The sequence below is a fragment of the Lissotriton helveticus genome, chromosome 6 (assembly GCF_964261635.1).
Source record: "Lissotriton helveticus chromosome 6, aLisHel1.1, whole genome shotgun sequence".
NCBI classification, from domain to species: Eukaryota; Metazoa; Chordata; class Amphibia; order Caudata; family Salamandridae; genus Lissotriton; species Lissotriton helveticus.
The window spans coordinates 39,256,067-39,279,257 of NC_136067.1; the positions used below are offsets into that span (position 1 = coordinate 39,256,067).

The 23,191-nt window shown below is 50.6% G+C and overlaps 1 protein-coding gene across 1 annotated transcript in view; it reads left to right on the top strand.

Annotated features, from left to right (window-relative positions):
- KIF6 (kinesin family member 6) overlaps nt 1-23,191 on the top strand; it is a 1,617,941-nt gene that overhangs the window by 1,548,315 nt on the left and 46,435 nt on the right. The window contains exon 20 of the mRNA XM_078647330.1: nt 9,494-9,583. Within this exon, the coding sequence (XP_078503456.1) occupies nt 9,494-9,583 (90 nt within the window). The remainder of the gene's footprint in view (nt 1-9,493; nt 9,584-23,191) is intronic.

A 23,191-nucleotide genomic window follows, 5' to 3' on the forward strand; every position in this document is an offset into this window, starting at 1 on the left:
ATGTGTTTTGCTACTGCCTACTATTTGGTTTTTCTGATCTGCTGAAGGTAGCGTCTCGGTACTGCTTTGAAGGTGTCTTTCTGCTTCTTTGCGATGCAGTCTCCACCATCTCTCCAGTTGCTTGCAGTGTTGTTTTGTTGCTCGTAGACCGTCTGTGTCCCAACTGGCTTGCTTCCTGGTTCTGTTTTTGTTGCTATTTTTGCAGACTGCCTGGGAGTCGGCGCAGTCTGTGATCCGTTTGTTGAGCTGCTTGATGTCGCAGTTCAGGTTGCCTGTGGGGTTGGGCTGGTTCATGCGCCTGATGTGGGAACATGTGGTTCTGTGAGTCCGCTCCAGTTATATCTGGGCTGGCTGGTGGGGGCGAGTTTGGTTGGGCGAGGAAAGTTGATTTGGAATTTGATGATGGTTTAGTTAGTCCAGGTGAGAGGCATGGCTGTGGTGATTTTGATGTCCTTGAACATTGTGAAGATCAGGTTGAGGGTGTGTCCTGCAGTGTCTGTTGGTCAAGTGACGTGTCAAGCGCTACACCCTCCCCTCCGCCCCCCAATTCTCCTGCCTCGACCAGTCTGTGACATGAGGAGGGCACATCATGGATTTTAATATATAACTGGAGTTGGTCTGCTGTATGTGGTATTTGTGTGGAGCAAGCCAGCTGAAAAGGCAGCCGAGCACTGCCCAGGATCAAACGCAAGCACGGTGGAGCTAGGATCGTCACGTTTCATCCATGTAGAAATTCAGCTTTCTATGTAGGATGTAGGCTTTGGCTTCGATGGTGAGAGGGTCGGCGGAGTCTGTGATGTTGTCGGTGAAGCTAGCTCTGGGTACCAGTGGGCGTTAGACAAGGGTGCCACCGTCCTACAGCAAATCCTATAGTGACCTTTTATCTATATGTAACTGCATTTCAGGACACCAATCATGTTTGAAATGTGTCTTCCTTGACCATTCGTTAAAACATAGCCCATACGCCATGTGTGCAAGCAATGTCACACCTGAGCTGCTTGGGTGAGTAACCTGACCCTCTGGAGAATGACCACCTCCTGTGGGGGAACTGGAAGCGGTCAGGTAGCCTGGGTACGTATGTGCGAGGAGGAGAGGGCAAAGCGGAGGAAGGAGGGGGCATGCACGTCTGAGAGGGACAACAGGTATTATTTATTTTTCATTTTATATAGTGTGGACTTGGCCCAATGTCATTAGATTCCTTTACAAGAGAGCATGGGTTCCCGATAACAAACAACATAAAACAACCAAATAAAAACTGGAAAAAAGAAAAAAGGGACAGGCAGCTCATTTCTGCATATGAAGAGTACCAGAAAAGAAGTAATTTAGCAAACAATCGCAATGAAAGAGCCCTAAAGCTGTTCAGGTCAGCCAAGGCTGACGCGCCAGGATACCCGTGGGGTGACAGCATGCGCTATATAAGTTTTAAAATCAATCAATCAATCAAGGCGATGTGATGAACCTCCCTTTAACCAAAGTGTCTCTCAAGTGAGAGGACGTGAGGGCCCTTTTGAAGTTGATCATGCAAGAAGTCGTGCGAAGGGCTGTGGGAGGGAGTTCCAGGGTCTTGTTAAGTTACCAGAGAGTGGTTGTTTCATGCAGCGTTTGTGCCTGATTGTTGAGGGTTCAAGTGGGACACACTAAGCATTACTTGATTTTCGTTGGGCACCTTGCACTTTCCCAACCAGGCAGGAAGCCTTGGAGTTGTAAAGGACTATTGGGTGATGCATCCAGTCTTAAATTCTGGTCTTGCCTCAATGAGGAGCCATTGCAGAGTCCAGGGAGTGGGAGAGGTGTGGTCTAAATTCTGGTGGCCTGACTCTACATGGGCAGTTCTTCTCTCAGGGATACAAGATGCACTTTAGGGAGCCCGGAGAGGAGTGAGTCCTCATAATGCAGCCTGGAAGCATCAGTGTTGGGACCACAGATTTAGGTCTATGTCTGTGTCTAGGTTAGTGTCTGGTGTGATGGATTGGAAGGCCTAAACACTTGTCAAGGGTGAAGCCAAGTGATCTGGCATTCTCCACAGTGGCCAGACTGCAGTTCAGGGGAAGGCATTCCAGCCAGTCTTAGATACTGAGAGCTTAAATTTATTTGGTGACACTAGTAAGAAATCAGTTTTTGTACAACTGAGTTCCAGTGATGGTTAGATATCAATTTTTGAATCCTTGCGAGGGTGATGGAGAGGAGGCTGATGGCTATCGGGGATGCGATCTTCTGGTAAATCTGCATATCATTTGCATATTCATGATGGGTGGCTGCTGTGGATGTATGTCATCACAACGCATGCTTTTACTACGCATGCCTTTACAACGCAGGTTTTACAACGCAAGTCGTTACAACGACTTGCGTTGGGGGGCGCTGGATAGTGGAATAGTTTAATTTACTATTCCAACTCCAGTCCCCGTGGATAGTAGGGAAGGTTTTGGATAGTAAATTAAACTAATCCCTATCCTACAGCGGCCCCCAGCGCAAGTCGTTTTAATGACTTGCGTTGTAAATCCTGCGTTGTAATGGTAGTGCGTCGTAAAAGTTGCGTTGAGATGGATGTTTCCCGGCTGCTGTATTGAAGACAGCTAAGAGGTTCAGATGCTCCAGTAGGCTGGATTCCCCAGAGCCAAGAAAGCAACAGTTTTTAAAAGGCCAGTTTCTGTGCTGCACCCATGTCTGAATCTGGATTGAAGCACGCCAAGGAGGTTGTTTGCCTATATATTGGGAGATCGTTAAGAGGCTTTCTAGCATCTTTCCTAAAAAGGAAGTGTTGACACCAGGCGAAAGATGTTCAGGCCATTGGAGATTGCTCTTTGAGGATGGCAGACACCTCTCCAAATTTCATTATGTCATGGAAAACACCTGGCATCAGTGAGGTCCAGAATTGTAGCCATGGTTTGGCCATTTCCTTGCCCAGGGTGCCACACAGCATGTCTGAGAAGTGTTACCTTAGGTATAGTTTCACGTAGACTCCGAGACTGTGAATGTGCAGCGATGACCATTGGTCTTTGGCATTCAAGGGGCACGTATCTTGGATGGTGGAGATGGGTGGAAGAGATAGCTGAATAGACTTTACCTTCTCTGCAAAGAATGCTGCAGTTTCCTCACATGTAGTTGGTGGTGTTGAGCCCACACTGGTGGAGCACTGAGAGTTTGATCAAGTTGATGATAGGTTTTGGATGGTTTTCAGGATAGTAAAGTATAGATTAAATAAGACTGGATTTAGCTTTGAAAATGTTCAATTTGTAGTTTTTTTCTAGGAGCTCTAGAAGGAGAGAGACAGAAGGGAGAGGAAGCCAGTTTTTCACAGGAACTCTCATATGTTTCCTTTGGGTATACAGGGCTGATTTAGAGTTTGGCCGATGGGATATTCCATCACAAACATGGCAGATTTCCTCTCTTCCATCTCATACGTGCATTATAGCCCATGGCACTTGTAATACAGCCGAAGGAATGTCTGTCACGCGTTGACAGAATATCCCATTCATCAACCTATAAATCAGGCCCGTAGCTCCTTCTTATACCACGGAGGAGAAGGTATGGGACTTTTTTGCTTGATTTTCAGCAGAGCGTATTTATTAATCAGGTTTTCCATGCATTTATTGTAATCCACAGTTGTAGTATTGATATCCCACTGCATGCTCTTGGGTGGGAAGGTCACCCCAAGCCTTGTTCGTAAGGTTGTTGGTGCCAAAGTTCATTGTCTCTGTTATATTGACCAGAAATGTTCTGGTGGACAAAGTTTAGCTTGGAGGGTGATTGGACCAGTCTAGTAGAATGGCGTCAGTCCTTTTTAAATAACAAGATAATGGCGTTTCTTTTTATACCTGTTAGTTCTAACTCATTTTTTTTTCATTTGATAACTTTATTTCGGTCGGAGACCATAAAAGTGCGATAAGATATATACAGGCACAACAATAAAACCATAAATACAGTCAAGTTAAAAATATTAAACGTTGAGTTATGAAAGAGTAAAGGTACCGTAGGTAATTATGGGCCATTATTTCATACTGATGAAAAGAGTTCTTCTCCGCCACATGCCATATAAAAAACGGGAAACAGCAAAAACAATGGGAGGGGCAGTATCATAGATTAAAACTCTTGAAGCTTGTGCACATTGTCTAAAACCCAGATTTTTACACAGTGGAAGGATCCAGCATTTCCGAATTCCACTGTATGCCGGGCAGAAGAAAAAGATATGTGCAATGTCTTCCCTCCAGTAGTTGCAAGCAGGGCAATTGGCCTCCATTGAGTTTGACCATCTGGATGTTAGTGCCCCTATCGGTATGGAACCATGCCTCAGTTGAGTGTATAATTTTCTTGCAAGTGGCGGCTGCACCAGGTCCAAAAACACCTCCGTCCTGGAGTCAGCTTTCATCAATAAAAACACTGTGGACAGCCTGCCCAGGGAGGTCGAGCAATGTAAGGTTTTAAGGTTAAGTGACCTTACAGCCGGCACTATTTGGGACCTTTGCGTCCTCACGCAGCTGTCTTCAGGTGCATCCCAAAGATGTGGCATACCAATTTGGTGGAAGAAAACCTTAACATGGGCCAGCCAGGGTATGTTCTTATGCTGTAACTGTCCCCAAATTGCAGTGAACTCTGTTCTAAAAGGTACAAGCTCTGGCACGGACCAGAGCCTTCTCCAATAGAGCAGAGGTCGTGCAGCTGCTAGTTCATCGATGGATTCTAAGCCTAGATCTAGGCGTAGTGGTATGAGGGGAGTGCTTTGGGGAAGGGCAACCAGGTGTCGCATGAAGGCCTGTTCAACCTTCAGTAACTCATGTACTTTCGTGTGTCCCCAGAGTTCTGCAGCATACAAAGCTGCAGATCTGACCTGTGTTTTATATATCTCGAGGGCAGGAGTGACAGGTTTAAAGGTCGAAGCTCTATGAAATCTACCTATGCCTCCCATAATCTGAGCCAGTCTCAGGGCTGATTTTGAAATTTGGTGATCCCAAGTGAAATGCTCAGTCAATGTGACCCCCAAGTATACAAAAGTCTTGACTCGCTCCAGGGGAGTTCCGTCCAGTGTGGGATTTGGGCGGGTGTGCCTCGGGGGATTGAAGTTGACCTCCTGCCCCCGTGCGGCACAGAAGGACACAAACCCGTCCAGAACCCGCTGGATGCCCGTTGATGTTCGCGATAACAACAAAGTGTCGTCTGCGAACATCAAAGCGGGCACCCTACCAGTGGCCAGGCGAGGAGCATCGTTATCCCTAACGCCATTAGGTACATCTATCAGACCATTGACATACAGGCTAAAGAGGGTGGGGGCCAGTACGCAACCCTAGCGTACACCCCGGGTAATGGGGAAGCAAGATGATAATTCCCCGTTCCTCCCACACCTCACCTGTGCATAATTCCCTGTGTGGAGTCTGATAAGGGCATCTAGTAAATAGGGAGGGAGACCAAGCTCCTCCAGGACCGTCCAGAGCCTCTCCCTGGGAACCAGATCAAATGCGGCCCACAGGTCCACAAAGACAAGGTAGAGGCTGCCACCCTCTACTCTTGCAGTTTTCCAATATAGGACCTGGAGTCGGAAGATCTGGTCCATGGTCGAGACCCCTGTTCTAAATCCGGCTTGGAGGGTGGTCAAGATTTTATTCTCCCCCATCCAGACCGATAATCTATCGAGTAGGATTCGCCCCATCAGCTTCTGGGTGGTGTCAATTAAGCTGATTGGTCTGTAGTTAGATGGGGCGAGCGGGCAACCCTTTTTAAGAATTGGAACGATCTCAGCTCCAAGCCAGGTCTCAGGCAATGCGGAACCTTGTAGGACCGCATTGAACAAGACCATCAGGTATGGGGCCCAGATTTTAGGTTGGGAACGGAAAAGATTTCCTGGAAGTCTGTCAAGACCGGGAGCTTTGTTCGGAAGCAATCTCTCGATTGCCGACTCAACTTCCTTAAGGGAGATAGAATCGAGCTTAAATGTGGTAATCCTCTCATGGGCACCCAATTGTCCCGTCCGGTCTCCGGGACCCGAGGCCCCAGGCAGTCTATGCTCATGCGGCGAGTCTGGGGCCGCGGAAACCTCAGGGGCTGGCAGAGTGTCCTGGGTATTACAAAAGGAAGCCCCGGGACCCAAGGCCCCCGGCAGTCGGTGCTCGTGCGGGGGGTCTGGGGCCATGGGAGTCCCAGGAGCGAGCATAGTGTCATGATTTTTAGGGGGGGAACCCCCAGACCCCTGGCAGTCTATGCTCGTGCGGGGGGTCTGGGGCCGTGGAAGCCTCAGGGACTGGCATAGTATCCTGACTTTTACAAGAGGAAACCCCGGGCTCGCAGACCCCCGGCAGTCTGTGCTCGTGCGGGGGGTCTGGGATCGTGGAAACCACACGGGCTAGCATAGTGTCCTGATTTTTACGGGAGGAAGCCCCGGGCCCCGGGACCCCCGGCAGTCGATGCTCGTGCCGAAGGTCCAGGCCCGTGCAAATCCGAAGGGGCAAAATCACTCTAGGCAAGTTATCCCGGCCTTGGCGCTCAAGTGACCCCAACTCAGGACTAGTGTAAAGTGACTTAAAGTGCATCTCCCAGAATATAGGAGCAATGTTTGAGACCCCACCATCTCGCTCGCCACCCGCCGAGGAGGTAACAATGGCCCAAAAAGTCTTAGAATCTTTTAGAAGGCGTGCCTGTCTCATATCATCCCATCTGGATTCCTCCCAGTCACTCTTGGCCCTGGTAAGTTCCCTCTTGTAAAGCAATCTTGTGGCTTGGATTTTTAGGGTATCCTTAGATTTAATTGCTGTAAGAAGGTCTTTCTTGGATTTCTTACAGGCATGATCATGCCAAGGGTGTGATTTAATCCTACGCGACTTCGTCCCACTAACTGGATAAAATACATCCCCTAGACTCAGAACTAACTTTCTGTGGGACTCGATAATCTGCCCATGGGAAGTGGCGCTCCCCATATCACTTATAAGTGGGGTAGCAATCTGGTAGATTTCTGCAAGACGGCTTGGAGAGTCCACACACGAAGGCCATTTGACCCTTCTCCTATTGTTAGATATAGTATAAGATGGCACTACCATATTATTGCTAGGGTCAGGATTAGTTAGTCCAAATGATCCAGGCTTAAGCATCAGGACCAGCGCGTTGTGGTCGGTGTCATGCCTTGGGATGACCCTAAAATCTTTAAACCTGTCCCAGTGTTTGGCAGATTTCCTGTCCTCCATCTCATACGTGCATTATAGCCCATGGCACTTGTAATACAGCCAAAGGAATGTCTGTCAAGCTTTGACAGAATATCCCATTCACCAACCTCTAAATCAGGCCCGTAGCTCCTTCTTATACCAGGGAGGAGAAGGTATGGGACTTTTTCGCTTGATTTTCAGCAGAGCGTATTTATTAATCAGGTTTTACATGCGTTTATTGTAATCCACAATTGTGGTATTAATATCCCACTTTATGCTCTTGGGTGGGAAGGACACCCCAAGCCTTGTTCGTAAGGTTGTTGGTGTCAAAGTTCATTGTCTCTGTTATATTGACCAGAAATTTTCTGGTGGACAAAGTTTAGCTTGGAGGGTGATTGGACCAGTCTAGTAGAATGGCGTTGGTCGTTTTTAAATAACAAATCTGAAAGAGACACGTTACGTCAGCACGCGGAGGCGGCGTCTAAGTACTCCGACGACGTCATCACGACGACGGACGCGGAGCCGCGGACGACGCCTACCGACGCGCATGGGTAGTGCTACGCAAAAAATTTCCTGATCCAGTCTGACGCCTGGGGATATTCTACGGTAAGGAATCTATCACTAACTAATGTCTCTTACAGATATATCGTTACACAAGTAGTAACTTGTGCGATAATGGCGTTTCTTTTTATACCTGTTAGTTGTAACTCATTATTGAAATGATATCAGTGAATCTTTTGAGGAATCAACAATAAAATCTCCCTGGATCTGCTCAATTCCAAGACTTCTTTCTGAACACCGGTAGGATGAATGGTTGGTGTTTGTCCTTTCATTAAAAACCCTTTTCTGCGTTCATGTGTCTCAGTAGTTCATCTCTAGAGGGGTCTAAAACAAGACCGAAAGAACAAGGTGGACAACGCTCCACTCATTGTGATCTGCTATGGGGTCGCCGCCTCTGCAGACACATTGTTCTGATCACCTTTCATCTTGAAATGCTTTATCTGGGATCCTTATTAGAAGTTGGCTTGTTAAGTGTAAATTATTTTTGATGAAGCTTGTTATTTGCATCACCTCTTCATAAGACCTCCCACACATGCCGTATTAAATTGGTGGTTTGTACCTTCAGAAAAGGTCCACGTAGTTTCTCTCTAAGCGGTACTCTTCTAAAGCAACACCCATGTTTTATGGAGTGTTTCTTCTTCTTACTTCTTTCCTCCCCTCCTAATCTGACAAAAGGGGTTCTTCCTCTAACAGGGATTGCTCTCGTATCTTTCTGTGCTGTCGCTGCTCGACTCTGTAGGTTATCCTTTTCCGGCACTGATCTGATTTCAGATGGTGGTCAGATCTTAGATTGATGGTAGTTAATTATAGGGAACTACGCCCTCCTTCTCCCCCATTTCTCCTGCATCCACCAGTCTGTGACGTTAGGAGGGCACATGGATTTTAATATGTCTGATGTATGTATTTGTGTAGAGAAAACCTATCTGAATAGACGGCAGCGCACTATCGAAGATCAAACGCAAGCATACAGTCAACAAGTGATAGGAGCGGCAGCTGGTTATCGTAGTTATTGAATTGTCTTGGTGTATTCATTAAAGAGATGTGTCTTCTTGCTGGCCACAGTCTGTGGGTCCGGCCGGTGCCCTTCCATCATGTGGCTTGGTGGACCACCAATGGGAACACCCCGGGGATGTGCAGGTCAAAGGTCTCTTCTGCTGGACCTGCCTGTGCCCAGTATCATGATGGTCCCCAAGTCAAGAATGAACACCAATTGAGTTTTCTAACATAACCCCCTCTGATACATTTTCTAGATTGTTCTTGAACAGCAGAATTCTGTTTTCTAGCCCCCCCCCCCCCACCACCACTAAGGACTTATTCAACGTGCTACCAACCCGAGACAGAAAACCATTTGGACTACAGCCAACCCACAACCCACTGAGCAATATTTTCATGAGATGTGTTTCAGGCAACAATCAATCCTAGGGGACATTACAGTGATAATTAGTTGGACCCCAAAACCCCCTTTACTAAAGAGTAGCACACTCAAGCACACGAGAAAACAAGTAGTACGTTTTAAATATTTATTTTACAATCAAAAAAACTTCTAAAGTTGTTCATTCAGTATCATTGTCTTGGATTGTGTTTCATATTGAAATTGGGTTAAAATGAAGTTTCTGCAGAAGCCGCTCACGTTTGTCCCATGTGACGAGGAAGTTGAACCATGAGGTAACTGACTCGTTACTTCCAGTAATCTCTATTACAAAAAGTAATTTTGCGCTTTTACTGCAGCTCAGTAAGGTATTTTAAATTTGGATTGATACAATTATAAAAGTGAATTGGAAATATTTATAATATTGCCTCTTTTGTAGAGCCCCGGAGGTCAGTAGTGATTTTCCCGCCAGAGGTTCCACCCTACGAACCAGCGCGAGCAGTGAGAGCAGCTCAGCGTCACACATCAGGTATGTGAAGTTGGTTCCTTGTGCTTTATCGCATTGAGGTTTCCACCAGCCTCTGTGTTGTTGCTTGTGGTGTGCACAGTTCATGTCTGTCTGTGTTATTACAGGCTTGTGATGCTCTGACCCGGTGGAAGGGGCCACACTTCTCCAACCCTTTTCTTAGCCTGGTTCTGAGCCTGGATGTAAATGTAAATTGATACTTGTATAGCGCACTACTCACCCGCAAGGGTCTCAAGGCGCTTGTACGAATACCGCTGTGGAACCCTTCCTGGCTTTTCCATGTGAAGTGTCCACTCCTGGGCACCCCCAAGGTGGAGGCCAGGCACCCTTAGCGTTGTGGGGGCCGTCGTGGAGATTAAGCAAGCTATTGCCCAGAGTTGCAGAGTGGGACCCATGATTAGAATAGGCACCGAGGCGAGAATTAACAGGTCCGAGGAAATTGAGCCCAAGACCCGCCGAGAGGGGAATTGAACCCTGGTCCCGGGCTCGACCTCTGCATCAGGGTCTGCCGCTCTAACCATTGAGCCACACTTCTCTCATACAGTGTTAGGTGTTTTAGTTTTCATTTGTTTACTCTTCTTAAGAGCCCTTTCTGTAGGATTTACTCTTAAGTGCCTGTGAACACTGCTTGATGTCAGCCGGAGGCTGTAGGTGGGGCCACTCGGCACGTAATTTTTGGGACCCGCACTCATTTTTCCTAGACAGACTTTGTGCAAAACCAAGAGAGAAAGAAACACAAACAAGGGAGAAAGAAGATGAAAGAGACGTAAAGAGAGTGACTATGGGAGGAAGCAGGGATGAAAAAGAACCTGCAAGAGTGAAGAGTGCGGTAAGGATGCAGGAGGTGTCTGGCAGTGGATTCAGAGGCATGAGGTGGAATCAAGACTACCTATTCTCGGTCTTCAGCCCCCCATGCTTCGATAGCGCCTCCAAGGGCTTCTGAGCTCCAAGGTAGTGAACTGAAGAACACTTAGAAGGAAATCAGGGGACCCAGAATAGTGGCAGAACCCCCCTCCCCCCCCTCGACATCAACCGGTAAAATAACAGATATTGGCACAAGCTGAAAAGGATATGAGTCTGTGGTCAAGAAAAAAACAAGCATTTGCAATGCAATAGGTCTCGCTTTACTGAAAGTTTGAGCTATTGCCGTTGCTTATATTAATGCAACACCAATAGCTCAAACTTTCAGTAATGCGAGACCGATTGCATTGCAAAGCCATTGCGGCACCGTGCTTTAGCTTTAAACGTCTTAAATTAAAGCGCGGGTGCCGCAATTGCTTAAGAAGTAAAGAAATAGAAAAAAAGTGTTTTCTGTTTCTTTACTTTTGAAGTAATCACAGCACCTGCGCTTTAGCTTAAAATGTTTATAGCTAAAGCGCTGGTGCTGCGATTGTAACAAAAGTAAACAAATAGAAAAAAATGGCAGGCACACTTTTTTTCTTTTTATTTACTTTGGTACAATTGGTAATAAAGCACCGGTTATGCAATTGCTTCAAAAGTAAACAAATAGAAAAGAAAGGCGTGCTGACGCATTTTTTTTTCTATTTCTTTAACTTTGAAGCAATCACGGCACCCGCGTTTCAGCTTAAGATGTTGAAAGCTAAAGTGGGTCATGCCGCCATTGTAAGAAAAGTAAAGAAACAGGAAAAAAAGGCATGCGCCCGCGTTCGGCGATTGCAACGAACTAAAGAAAAGCACAGCTGCCATTATTCCAGTTGAAGCGATACAAAAGGGGATGATGGACGGAGCGTTTGAGCAAATCAAACACTCACCCCCAGTCAACTGATCAGGCAGGGCCGGCTCTAGGCTCACGGAGGCCCTGAGCAGGGAGTGTAGGTAGGAGGCCCGAGGCCGCCAAATCCCTGCCAGGGGCCGCCACGCAAATATGTATCTAAGGATATATATTGGCGTGGTGGCCCCTGGGGTTTGGCGGCCCTGTGCAGGTGCACAGCTTGCACATGCCTTAGGCCAGCCCTGGATCAGGGTTTAATCCATCACCGTTCTTTAGCCCACTCTGCCACCCCAGTTCAGACCTGGCCATATGCAAAACAGTCTGACCCTTTGCCTCATGGGAATAGTCCAGCCCGAACTGCCAAGCCATGCCTTCCCTGGGCCGGAAACAAGCTTCCGAGGACTGGTTTCTGGCATTCCAGCCGTCTTCAGCCCGGCTTGCTTGAATCCAGTGGTAAAGTAAGCAAGGGACTCATGTCTGAGCATACCCTGCCAACTTATGGTGAACAAAGTGGTACAAAAGGGGGTGGTGATGGACAGGGCATCCAAACCAATCAAACACTCACACCCAGTCAACAGATCTGGGTTTAATCCATCACCAGTCTTTAGCCCACTCTGCCACCCCAGTTCAGACCTGGCCATATGCAAATCAGTCTGACCCTTTGCCTCATGGGAACAGTCCAGCCCGAACTGCCAAGCCATGCTTTTCTTGGGCCAGAAACAAGCTTCCGAGGACTGGTTTCTGGCATTCCAGCCGTCTTCAGCCCGGCTTGCTTGAATCCAGTGGTAAAGTAAGCAAGGGACTCATGTGTGAGCATACCCTGCCAACTTATGGCGAACAAAGTGGTACAAAAGGGGGTGGTGATGGACGGAGCATCCAAACCAATCAAACACTCACACCCAGTCAACAGATCTGGGTTTAATCCATCACCGTTCTTTAGCCCACTCTGTCACCCCAGTTCAGACATCGCCATATGCAAATCAGTCTGACCCTGTGCCTCATGGGAACAGTCCAGCCCGAACTGCCAAGCCATGTCTTCCCTGGACCGGAAACAAGCTTCCGAGGACCGGTTTCTGGCATTCCAGCCGTCTTCAGCCCGGCTTGCTTGAATCCAGTGGCAAAGTGAGCAAGGGACTCACGTCTGAGCATACCCTGCAAACTTATGACAAACAGAATAGACAGCGTTGGGACAAAGGAAGCCAGTGGAGGCTTTTCAGCAGTGGTCTCACATGCTGGTCTTTCAGATTAGCCTAGCTGCTTGGTTCTGAACCAGTTGCGGCCGATGCAATTGGTATGCTGGTATACTAGCATACAGAGAATTAGCGCAGTCAATACGCAAAATTACCAGAGCAAGGACAACTTTGAGTCAGGGCCTCTGTGTACCGGAATCTACAGATTTTTCGAATTCATCGCAGATGGAAAAAACATGCGGAGACCACTGGGTAGATCTGAGAAATATGTCTCGACTTACTGAAAGTTTGAGCTATCGGCGTTGCTAATATTAATGCAACACCAATAGCTCAAACTTTCAGTAATGCAAGCCATTCCTGCACCGTGCGTTGGCTTTAAAAGTCTTAAGTTAAAGCGCGGGTGCTGCAATTGCTTCAAAAGTAAAGAAATAGAAGAAAAAAAAAATCTATTTCTTTACCTTTGAAGCAATCACGGCACCCGTGTTTCAGCTCAAGATGTTGAAAGCTAACGTGGGTCATGCCGCCATTGTAAGAAAAGTAAAGAAACAGGAAAAAAAGGCATGGGCCCGCGTTCAGCGATTGCAACAAACAAAAGAAATGCGCGGCTGCCATTATTCCAGTTGAGGCATACCACGCTGGTTAAATAAAAAAAAGTGTTGCCGGAGAGCGTGTCCTGCAGCACTCAGTAGAAAGCTGTTTAAGAAAATAGTGTTCTGAGGCTTAATTAAAACATACCGAGTAACAACACATGTAACAGGGGGTGAGTAGGAGGCTGCCTTAGTATATGGTGCACACATGTTTTAGTGAAGCACTTTGCACTAATCCAGGCAAACCTTATGGTGATATTAGGGCTCTTAGACAGCCATAGAAAGCTCTCTAAGTGGTAGCTGTGGAGAGCAGCCTTCAGGCGTTTCCAGAAGGAGTGTTAAGCAGCTTGTTTTACCAGATTTAATCATGTAGTGCAGGTTAAATGAAAGATAACCACACAGTGTATATATAAAAATATGTCTATGTATTACACAACACTCAGTAACATATTGGTATATCTCCTACCCAGAGATATCAACACAAATACACAATAATACTTCAATTGCAAATAAGTTAAGTAGAACAAAATACGGTGGTCTCCAGAGGGAAACCAAACCATATACTAAAAAAGTGGAATGCGAACAGCAACCAAAGGCGGGACTTGGACCAGGCGACTCAGCGGAGCCGGGGACACAAGGAACCACCCAAGGTACGTCCCCAGGAACCCCACGGAGGCTGTGTGCAGAGTGGAAACATTGCAGCGTACTCAATAGAAGTCAATGGACCCTGAAAAACCCAGTGGAAGACAGAAGATTGGAGAGTCATCCAACCGTTGATACCCCAGTAACCAGGATAAGTACTTAATGGAAGTGACATCGGAATCCGTCGTAGGCCACAATGGAGAACTTCAGGAAAGATGCCTCTGGAGAAGACTGTGTCAGAGTCCGGTGGAATCCAAGGGTGGATTCTTGAAGAGGAGAACCTGCAAGCAGAGGGGACAGAGTCTATGCCACTAAGAGGTGACCAGGAGGCATGGAAGAGCAATGCCCACCGATATCGAATGGTTCAGGAGAGTTAACAGTGATCTTGTTACTGCAGCTGTAGGGACCATGTGACACTGTGGAAGACCAAGAGCCGTACACAAGCTGTCCCACGTTGGAAGTTGAGAGCCTGGGGCTCGGTGTCTGGCGGGAGCACCAACAAGCCTTGACAGCTGCAATAGGTGTTGAAAGCAAAGAAGGTGCAGCGTTGGGATCAGCAAGGTCCAAGGGAGTCGCCACGAGCAGGAGAGTCAGAGCAGGCCCCTGAGCAAGCAGGGGAGCCCACTGGAGAAGGAGAAGACCCTCAAAAGGACCCACAGGCCGAAGGCACAGGAGTTGCAAGAGGACCTCGAGCAGCTCACCAATGATGGAGACCCATGGTGCATAGGATGCAGTGAGGACACTGATCTTGACAGGAAGAAATGCTGGAGGTTGGAGCTTCTTGTAGCCCGAACATCTCTGGGGTGCAGAGCCGACAAGCCTTGGCACCGGCAAGCCGACGTGGTGCACTGGGGTACGGTCCCACTAGTTTTGATTTGGGATACTGGCCTCAAAATTGTAGAGAGGACAGGTCAGGCCTCGAGGAAGTTGCAGAACCACCACCTGTGTGGAGCATTTCGAAGTCCGTGGGACGCCAGGAGCAGCAGACCGGTTAGATTTGTTACGGTGCCTGCCGATGCAGGGAAGTGACTCCTTCACTCCAAGGGAGATTACTTTGGGTGTCCATGATGCCCACAGGTCCGCTGAAATCCTGGAAGAAGCACAGACACAGACAACGAATAAGACTTGCAGAACAAGTAGACCAAGAGCAGCAGGATGGATTCTTCCGAAATGCAGTCTCGGTTCCTTGTGAAGTCCAAGTGTTCATAGGGTCGAAGAGTGACATGTTTTCAGGCTTGAGTCTTGTCCCACGACGAATCTGAGGACCCACCCACAGGTACACCCTTAAATACCCTAGCAAACGGGTTAGGATGACTCAGGGGTCCCTCCCAGAGGAGGAGCTCGACAGAGGAGAGGATACTCCCATGTCCTTTGTCCAGTTTCGTGCCAGAGCGAGAAGGGCACCAAATCTGCTCTTCAAAGCAGTCTGGTGGCGCTGGCAAGCGCCTCCCCCACAGCCCAGTACACTAAGTCCTGTCTGGGAGGAAGTCACACCTCTCTGTGACAGGAAACCTATTGTTCTTCCTTCCCCTGCTGAAGCTCAGATCAGCAGCAGGAGGACAGATTTGTGTCTGGGGTTGGTAGTAGCACTAACTTGTTAGCAGACCATGAAAGGCTGTTATAGGAGTACTGCGGGCTTCCCGGAGGAGCCCCCCAGTGCATGGAATTATACCTCCAACACCAGTAACGGTGTTCAGGTATGATTCCAACATGTTTGATACCAAACATGCCGTTGTTCGGCGCCTCTACTACATAGTTAGCCATTGCGTAATGACAGATGGCCACAATATGTATCAAAATGGCTGGCCACACTTACAAAGCCTGGAAAATCGACTCTAGGGATTGTAGGGGGGTCCTGCTCATGCAGGGCTACCCTTGCACTTCTAACCGAGCACCCTTCCTTAAGGATTGAAAGGCCTGCCTTGGGGGGGTGACTAATAGGTTTTAAGTGTAGTGAACTCAGATATAAGAAATTTCTTATATCTGTCGTAAGTGGTGCTGGCACCAACATACACAGGCTGCAGTGGCAGGCCTGTCGCTACAGTTTTAGTGGCCTCTCCTCGGTGGCACAATACGTGTTGCAGCCCATTGGAGACCCCTGGAGTACCTATGCCCTGAGTACCTCAGTACCATATACTAGGGACTTATTAGGGTGCACCAGTAGTGAATTGTGGAGGTACAACATTACTTACCATAGTTAATTTAGGCAGGACGCACAGTGACAAGGGTCCTGATTATCAGTATCCCAGTCAGACTAGTCAAAAACACGCTGACATCAGGCAAAACGTGGGGGTAACCATGCTAGAAGGATCCTACCTTCCTACAGAGTGTCCTATTGGGAGGTTACAAGAAGAGAAAAGGTGCTACTAAGGAGGGACTACTAAGCCTATTGACCAATGAAAAGCCACTGTTTACAAAGGACGGTGACATGAGCCAATTAAAAAGATGGGTGGAAAATGGGCAGAGCTTCATGCCCATATCCTGAATACAGCATGTCTTGAAGAGACAGCGCAAGCACTGCCTAGGCGAGATCTAATTATCCACTTGTATAGTGTGTAGTGTGAAATGCAGCCACTGTGTGCGTCGTCCAGTCCCTTCAGTGTGCTGCCACCAGCGCCCCTGATCCAGAGCCAGCTCAGCCCTCGCTGTAAAGCAAAGCTTGGCCTCTCATACCTGTCTTAGATGGTAAAGGAATCAGTGCAGCGTCTCATGCAGCCTCCGCTCACTGCACTGGGTGCAAGGCTCGAAGAGCTCAGAGAAACACGTGAGCCTTAGGAGCTTTTGTAAACAATATGGGGGACCCCAATGGTGGACACCCCTAGTGTTATGGGACCGTGTGCTCAGCTGACACTCTCCCCTGTGGGATGAGAGCATCCTTCTTCAATGAAGCAGCATCAATCTACTCTACCTAAGGAGTAGTGGAACACTACTACTACCTGGAAGAAGCCTAGAAAGGTAATAAACAGTTCTAACCTATGAATAAACTTGAGTAAACTGTATGCAGTGTGAACTAAGAAGCAGATGCCTTGAGACAAGGAATTACTTCATACGACATCTACACATTGCACTTGTGCCCAAATGGGAATCCTAGCGCTAGTCACACGAAACAGAGAACCCAAAATGAGGCTTAAAGTGTTTGGCGTGGTAGTTGGACTCATAAAAGGTAATTTGTTGGGTATGTGCCCATCTCTAAAAGTAATTATATATTCTTAGAAACGCATAAAATGTAGCAAAATGCCTTTTCTGTTGGTCACCCAGATGTTTGCCCTTTTCTTGGCCCGTATTTTTGCTGGCATTAGAACACTGCTAGACAGTAGTAAAGTTTATGTTTGACTTTTAGAAAGCACATGGCTGTACAACCAGCTCTAGAGTGCCTGTGCTTCCCAGCTCAAATATGTGCTGTTGGAACTCCCTATTTGGCCAACTTAACTTTCCTATAAGTCTGTAAACGATACCTGAAGTGCATCTATAGCATGGAGAGTTAAATGTAATATGTAGCCTGTAGTGCATATCTGAAAGATTCCTTACCTTAGAATTACCCCCAGGTGTCAGACTGGATCCGGAAAGATTTTGTCAGCAGTACCCCTGCACGTCAAAAGGTGGCGTCGGTCGACTCCGCGTTCGTCGTTAGCGTCGTTGTCGCCGTGATGATGTCACAGTAGCTACATAGACGCCGCCCTTGTGCGCTGACCTCAGTTCTTTCTTTTTCCGCGCCAGAAAGTGCAGATCTGGAGAGAGCGGTACCTCCAGTCACTTTTTGACTGACTTTTTCTCTACTTTTGTCGACTTTGTTTTTTGAGTCCATCGACTCCTAGTGCACGAGGGATGCCCGGCTTCAAGGCATGTGGTTCCTGTAACCGACTCATGTCGGTGATGGATCTGCACTGCGTGTGCCTCTACTGCCTGGAGCGCGACCATACCCCAAGTCATGCTCCGACTGCCGAACCATGGCCCGAAGTCTTTGCGGGAGCGGTCCCAAAAGCTACTCGAGGCCCAGCAGACGGCTCCGCGTCGCTGGAGGTCCTGGTCGCGGGGGAGGTTGAGGGACCGATCGCAGAGCCATCATCACTCCTCTTCCAAGTCTTCGCACTCGGGGTCAGGTAAGTCAAAGCATAAGAAGAAGTCAAAGAAGCATCGTCGCTCTTCGACTTCCCCTCATCCGTCGGCCCACGCGACGAAGGGTGCGGGTGGTGCCCCTCCCTCGGCTTCATGTGCGGAGCCTACAGGGCCGACTCTGGCCTTCCCTCCCTTCCCGGGACCGGGAGTGACCCCTGCCCATCTTCGTCAGTTCTACGAAGCGATGCATGCCATCTTTGGGCAGCCCGACTCTGCCAGCATGCCTTCGGGCCCTGCGGACTTGGCTGGGGGCCCTACGCCTCCGACGCCAGCGTCTTCCTTGGATCTAGGCCTGGATCCGGATCAGCTGCGGTCGACCTCGTAACACCCCCACCGGCGCCGATTCCACCGGCATCACATCCGCAGCTTGCGCGGGCTGGACCCCCAGCCGGCATTGACCCTGGCTTCCGCCCGATGTGGACACAGAGCCAGATCTGGTGCCGATGGGTACTTTTGTGCCTCTGTTCCACCCTGGTCCTTTTCAGCCAGAGGAGGGTGAGGATGACAGGGAGGGGTCTGGAGACCCTTTGACTGACCAGTTGGATTACGATCCGGACTAGAGAGAGGAACTGGGGGATGCCAGTGGTCTGGATACCGCCCCAGACCTTGGCATGTTGTCTCCTACCGTGACTATGGAGGAGGGAGCGTCATACGCAGTGGTGTTGCGTAGGGCGGGCAAGGCTCTCCACCTTGAGCTACCTGCGGTGGTCGTCAGGACTAACCTCCTGACAGAGGTGCTTCAGACGGCAGCGCGCTCTTCGGAGCCCCTGTTGCCGTTCAATGAAGCCCTAACTGACATCCTTTTGGGCACCTGCTCCAGGCCCAATACATGGGCTCCTGTGGACAGGATGATTGCCTGACGCCACCGCCCGGCCCCACTGTCCTCTCCCAACACTCCACCCCTTGAGGGCTTGGTGGTCCAAGCCTCCACATCCAAAGGCGCCTTCCCTAACGCTCAACCTGATAGGGAATCCAAAAAGCTGGACCAACTTAGGACGAAGAGGTTTTCTTCCTTCAGCTTGGGACTGTGGTCGATAAACACCGCATGTCTGTTGGGCCGTTATTCCCACTCTGTGTGGGATACAGTGGTGCAGGTGCTGCTTCAGTGTCAGGAGGAGTCCCGAACCGTGCTCTCCAATGCAGTTGCCGTGGGAAGAGTCACAGCGAAGTTTACCATTCGCTGTGGACTGGACACCGCCAACTCGCTGGATAGGACGATTAGAACATCGGTAGCCCACGACGCTATGCCTGGCTGAGGTCGACTGGTTTTTCTGGGGATGTCCAGAACACCCTTATGGACATGCTCTTTGATGGCCGTAGCCTGTTCGGCTACAAAGAAGACCGTGCACTAGAGCGCTTCAAGGACTCTCAGGCTACGGCTAAGTCCTTGGGCCTCTCCACCACACACCCTGCACTGTCTGCTTTTCGCCCCTTTCGTGGCTATGGAAGGGGTGCCCCACCACGTTTCTTCCACATCCTGGCGCAAGATGTTCAGCCCCAGCGTGGCCAGGGACGTGGGAACCACTGCCGTGGTTCTGAGGGCCAGAGGGCGGGTCAGCCCACCACAGCCCCCTCTGCAGCAGCTTCCAAACCCTCCTAGTCCAACACTACATGCCCATCACATGCCAGTGGGTGGCAGGATTTGCCATCATCTCCCCACAGGCATACCATCACGTCGGACAGGTGGGTTTTGCAGATAGTCCAAAGGGGCTACTCCCTCCCCTTCGAGACTAACCCCCAGCCATGCCACCTCAGTGCCATCGTATGTCGGGGGATCATCTGGCCCTTCTCCAGCAGGAAGTTACGGCTCTTTCGGCCAAGGGAGCCATCCTCTCCCCCACGGGCATACCATCACATCGGACAGGTGGGTTTTGCAGATAGTCCGAAGGGGCTACTCCCTCCCCTTCGAGACTAACCCCCAGCCATGCCACCTCAGTGCCATCGTATGTCGGGGATCATCTGGCCCTTCTCCAACAGGAAGTTAAGGCTCTCTTGGCCAAGGGAGCCATTGAACAAGTTCCTGCTCCAGAAGTAGGTTGTGGTTGCTATTCCCACTACTTTCTGGTGCCCAAGAAGGACAAGGGCCTGCGTCCTATCTTGTATCTCTGGAACGTCAACCGCTTCCTCCGGAAGGATAAGTTCAAAATGTTGATCCTGCTCCTGTCTGTCCTCGACCCTGGAGACTGGATGGTAGTATTGGACTTGCAGGACACCTATTTTCACATCCCTGTCCTGCCGGCCCACCGACGTTACCTGCGGTTCACGGTAGGCCACGAGCATTTTCAGTTTACCGTGCTCCCCTTTGGTCTTACCAGCGCCCCTCGGGTGTTCACGAAATTGATGGCGGTGGTCGCAGCTCATCTGCCCAGATCAGGGGTTCCAGTCTTCCCCTATCTGGACGACTGGTTGTTGAAGGCGGGCTCCCCCCAGGCAGTCGTCTCCCACCTTCAGACTACGGCCAACCTCCTACATTCGCTGGGGCTCTCCATCAATGTGCCGAAGTCACACCTGTCTCCCTCTCAGAAGCTCTGTTGGACAGGCCCCAGGAAGGGCTCGCTCCCTCCCCGCAGGACAGGGCCCGGGTCCCGGCCTTCCAGGTACTACCAACAGAACAAACCCGCAACCCGTCCCCCATGGGACCCCTGCTCCCGGATGTCCCTGTGTCACGGGCCCGGGCCACCGTCAGCACCATTGCCCGGCCCAGCCGCCATCTTGGACACGGCACCACGCGGCCGCGCGGCCTCAGCCCGACCCCGACCCTGGGCCTGGCCAGGCCCCGACATCCCGGCACCACCATCCACCCAGGAGGTGAACGGACCACTTGGCAGGTCAATGGGAGTAAGAAGTGTCGATGGCTCTCCCCCGCCAGGTGCCGATCACCCCAGCCTCCTCGGGCGCTGGCTCCACCCCCCTGCTGGGTGTCTGGACTCCCTCATCCCAGACCTCCCGACCTCCAAGAGCGAGGGTCCGGACATCAAAGGGCGCCAGACCTATAACTGAGGCAGCCCCAGGACAGGAAGGCAGTTGTATCCTGGAGTCGAGAGACACCGCGACGAACTCATCCTTGAAGGACTGCTGGCGCTGCCGCAGCCCTGCCTTGTGAACTATTGTCCTGCCTGCTGGCGCTGCCGCGGCCCTCTGCAACCTTCATCCTCGTGGGACCTGCTGGCGCTGCCGCGGCCCTCTGCAACCTTCATCCTCGTGGGACCTGCTGGCGCTGCCGCGGCCCTCTGCAACCTTCATCCTCGTGGGACCTGCTGGCGCTGCCGCGGCCCGTTGTAACCCCCATCCTCGTGGGACCTGCTGGCGCTGCCGCGGCCCGTCGTGACCTTCATCCTCGTTGGGACCTGCTGGCGCTGCCGCGGCCCGTTGCCACCTATGACCTCTCCGGGACCTGCTGGCGCTGCCGCGGTCTGACCCGTCCGAACACCGAGCTCGAGGATTGTGAGCTACCACCATTACACCTCAGTACCTGTGGGTACCAAGACTGTCCCGCTACCCCCTTCCCCTACTAGAGACTAGAATTGAGAGGATCATCGCATCCTAATCGCCTTGTATCGTACCACCCTACTCCAAGACTTGCCTATAAAAGGTGTTACCCTGATCTTCGTGTGGTGTCCATCTGTGGGGGGGAAGTTACCTGTCTGTGCGATCGCTAGAGACGGTCCTCACTGGAGGCCTCTCCCTTATGCTCGGCCGACCCTCCAGGTCCCCGTCTAACATTGGTGGCCAGCGGCGCGATCCGAACCAACGCGTACCGTACAGACAGTAACTCACCCTACGACTAAAACCACAATGACGACCAAAGAGAGCGGATCGGCAGAGAAGTTCCAGATGGAAAGGCTGGAAGAATACAACCACCGAGAGCTCAAACAATTTTGCATGGACTTAGGCATTGCTACCACCGGGCTAAGCACAAAGGAAGACTTCAAAAACGCCCTAGAGGCCTGGACAGAGACGAATACCGCAACCCCCGGGACCCCGTAGCCCCGGAAGTCAACACCACCCTGACGGAAGAACGGAGAACAGGCCCCTCCCGAGAAGAGATCCAGGAGCGGGAAAAAAATAGATTACACGAGTTAGACTTGGCACGACTCAAATTAGACGGAGAATTGAAGCTGGCGGAACAAAAAATAAACTTAGAACACTTACGGCTCAGAGAAGAGCGAGAGGAAAAACAGAGACAGAGGGATCTCGAAGAAAAAAGACTGGCATACGAGCACGAGTGCAAACTAGCGGAGATAGAAATACGCAAACTGAACAAAAACCTAGGGGTGCCCGAGCCAACGCACTCCCCGGGTACTACCGAGCAGAAGGTCCACATCCCCAAAGATGTGGTCCGAGAATATCACCGAAACGACGACATACAGCAGTGGTTCAAGGCCTATGAGATCGCCATGACTGCCCACCGGGTCGCTCGAAGTGACTGGGGAGCCGGTCTATGGGGGAGATTCGTCAATGAGGGCCGTGATGCCCTGCTGCAGCTTCCGGACCATCAAATGACGTCCTATGACCACATGAAGGCCGCCCTCCTCAGTCGATATGGGCTTACGCCCGAAATGTACCGCCAGAGGTTCCGCAACTGCACCCGGATCCCAGGTACAACGTGGTTGGAATACGTGAACTATTTCAGCCGGGCCTTCGAGGGATGGATCAAGGGTAACAACGTAACCACTTACGAACAACTCTTCAATCTCGTTGTGTGGGAGCACCTCTCCAACAACTGCTTCGTCGAGCTCAGGCAGCACCTCCTCGACAGTAAATTGACTGACCCACGGCAGCTCGCCACTGAGGCTGACCGGTGGGAAAGCACCCGAGTGGCCCGGAGTGGGCCGAACGAGCAGAACAGAACCAACCAAGGTCATCATCGCCCCCGGGGAGGAGGTGGAGGACAGGGCCGGGGCAGAGACGCGGTCCCTGCCGCTCCCGCTAACGCCACCCCGCCCCCAGCAGGCCGGGGAAACCCCCCGATGCGCCCGGGGTTCCGAGCCAACGTGACGTGTCATCGATGCCAGCGAGTCGGCCACTATGCCAGTGACCCGACCTGCCCGAAGAACCAGGTTCCCGGGCCCCGCCAGGTGGCGGCCGCCGCCCTAGGAGAAGAACAAGCCTCCGAAGACTCTGAGGCCTACGAGTCGGAGCAGTTAGAGTGGGAACCCGCCGCCATGACCCTGGCATGCCTAGGAGGAAGAGACATGGTCCCGCGGACTCCCCTGCCCGCCAACACTCGGAAGTACAGCCAATGGGTGAGCATAAATGGGCGCAAGGCCGAGGCCCTGCGTGACACCGGGGCCAGTGTGACGGCCGTCCGTTGTCACCTGGTGACCCCAGAACAAATCCTGCC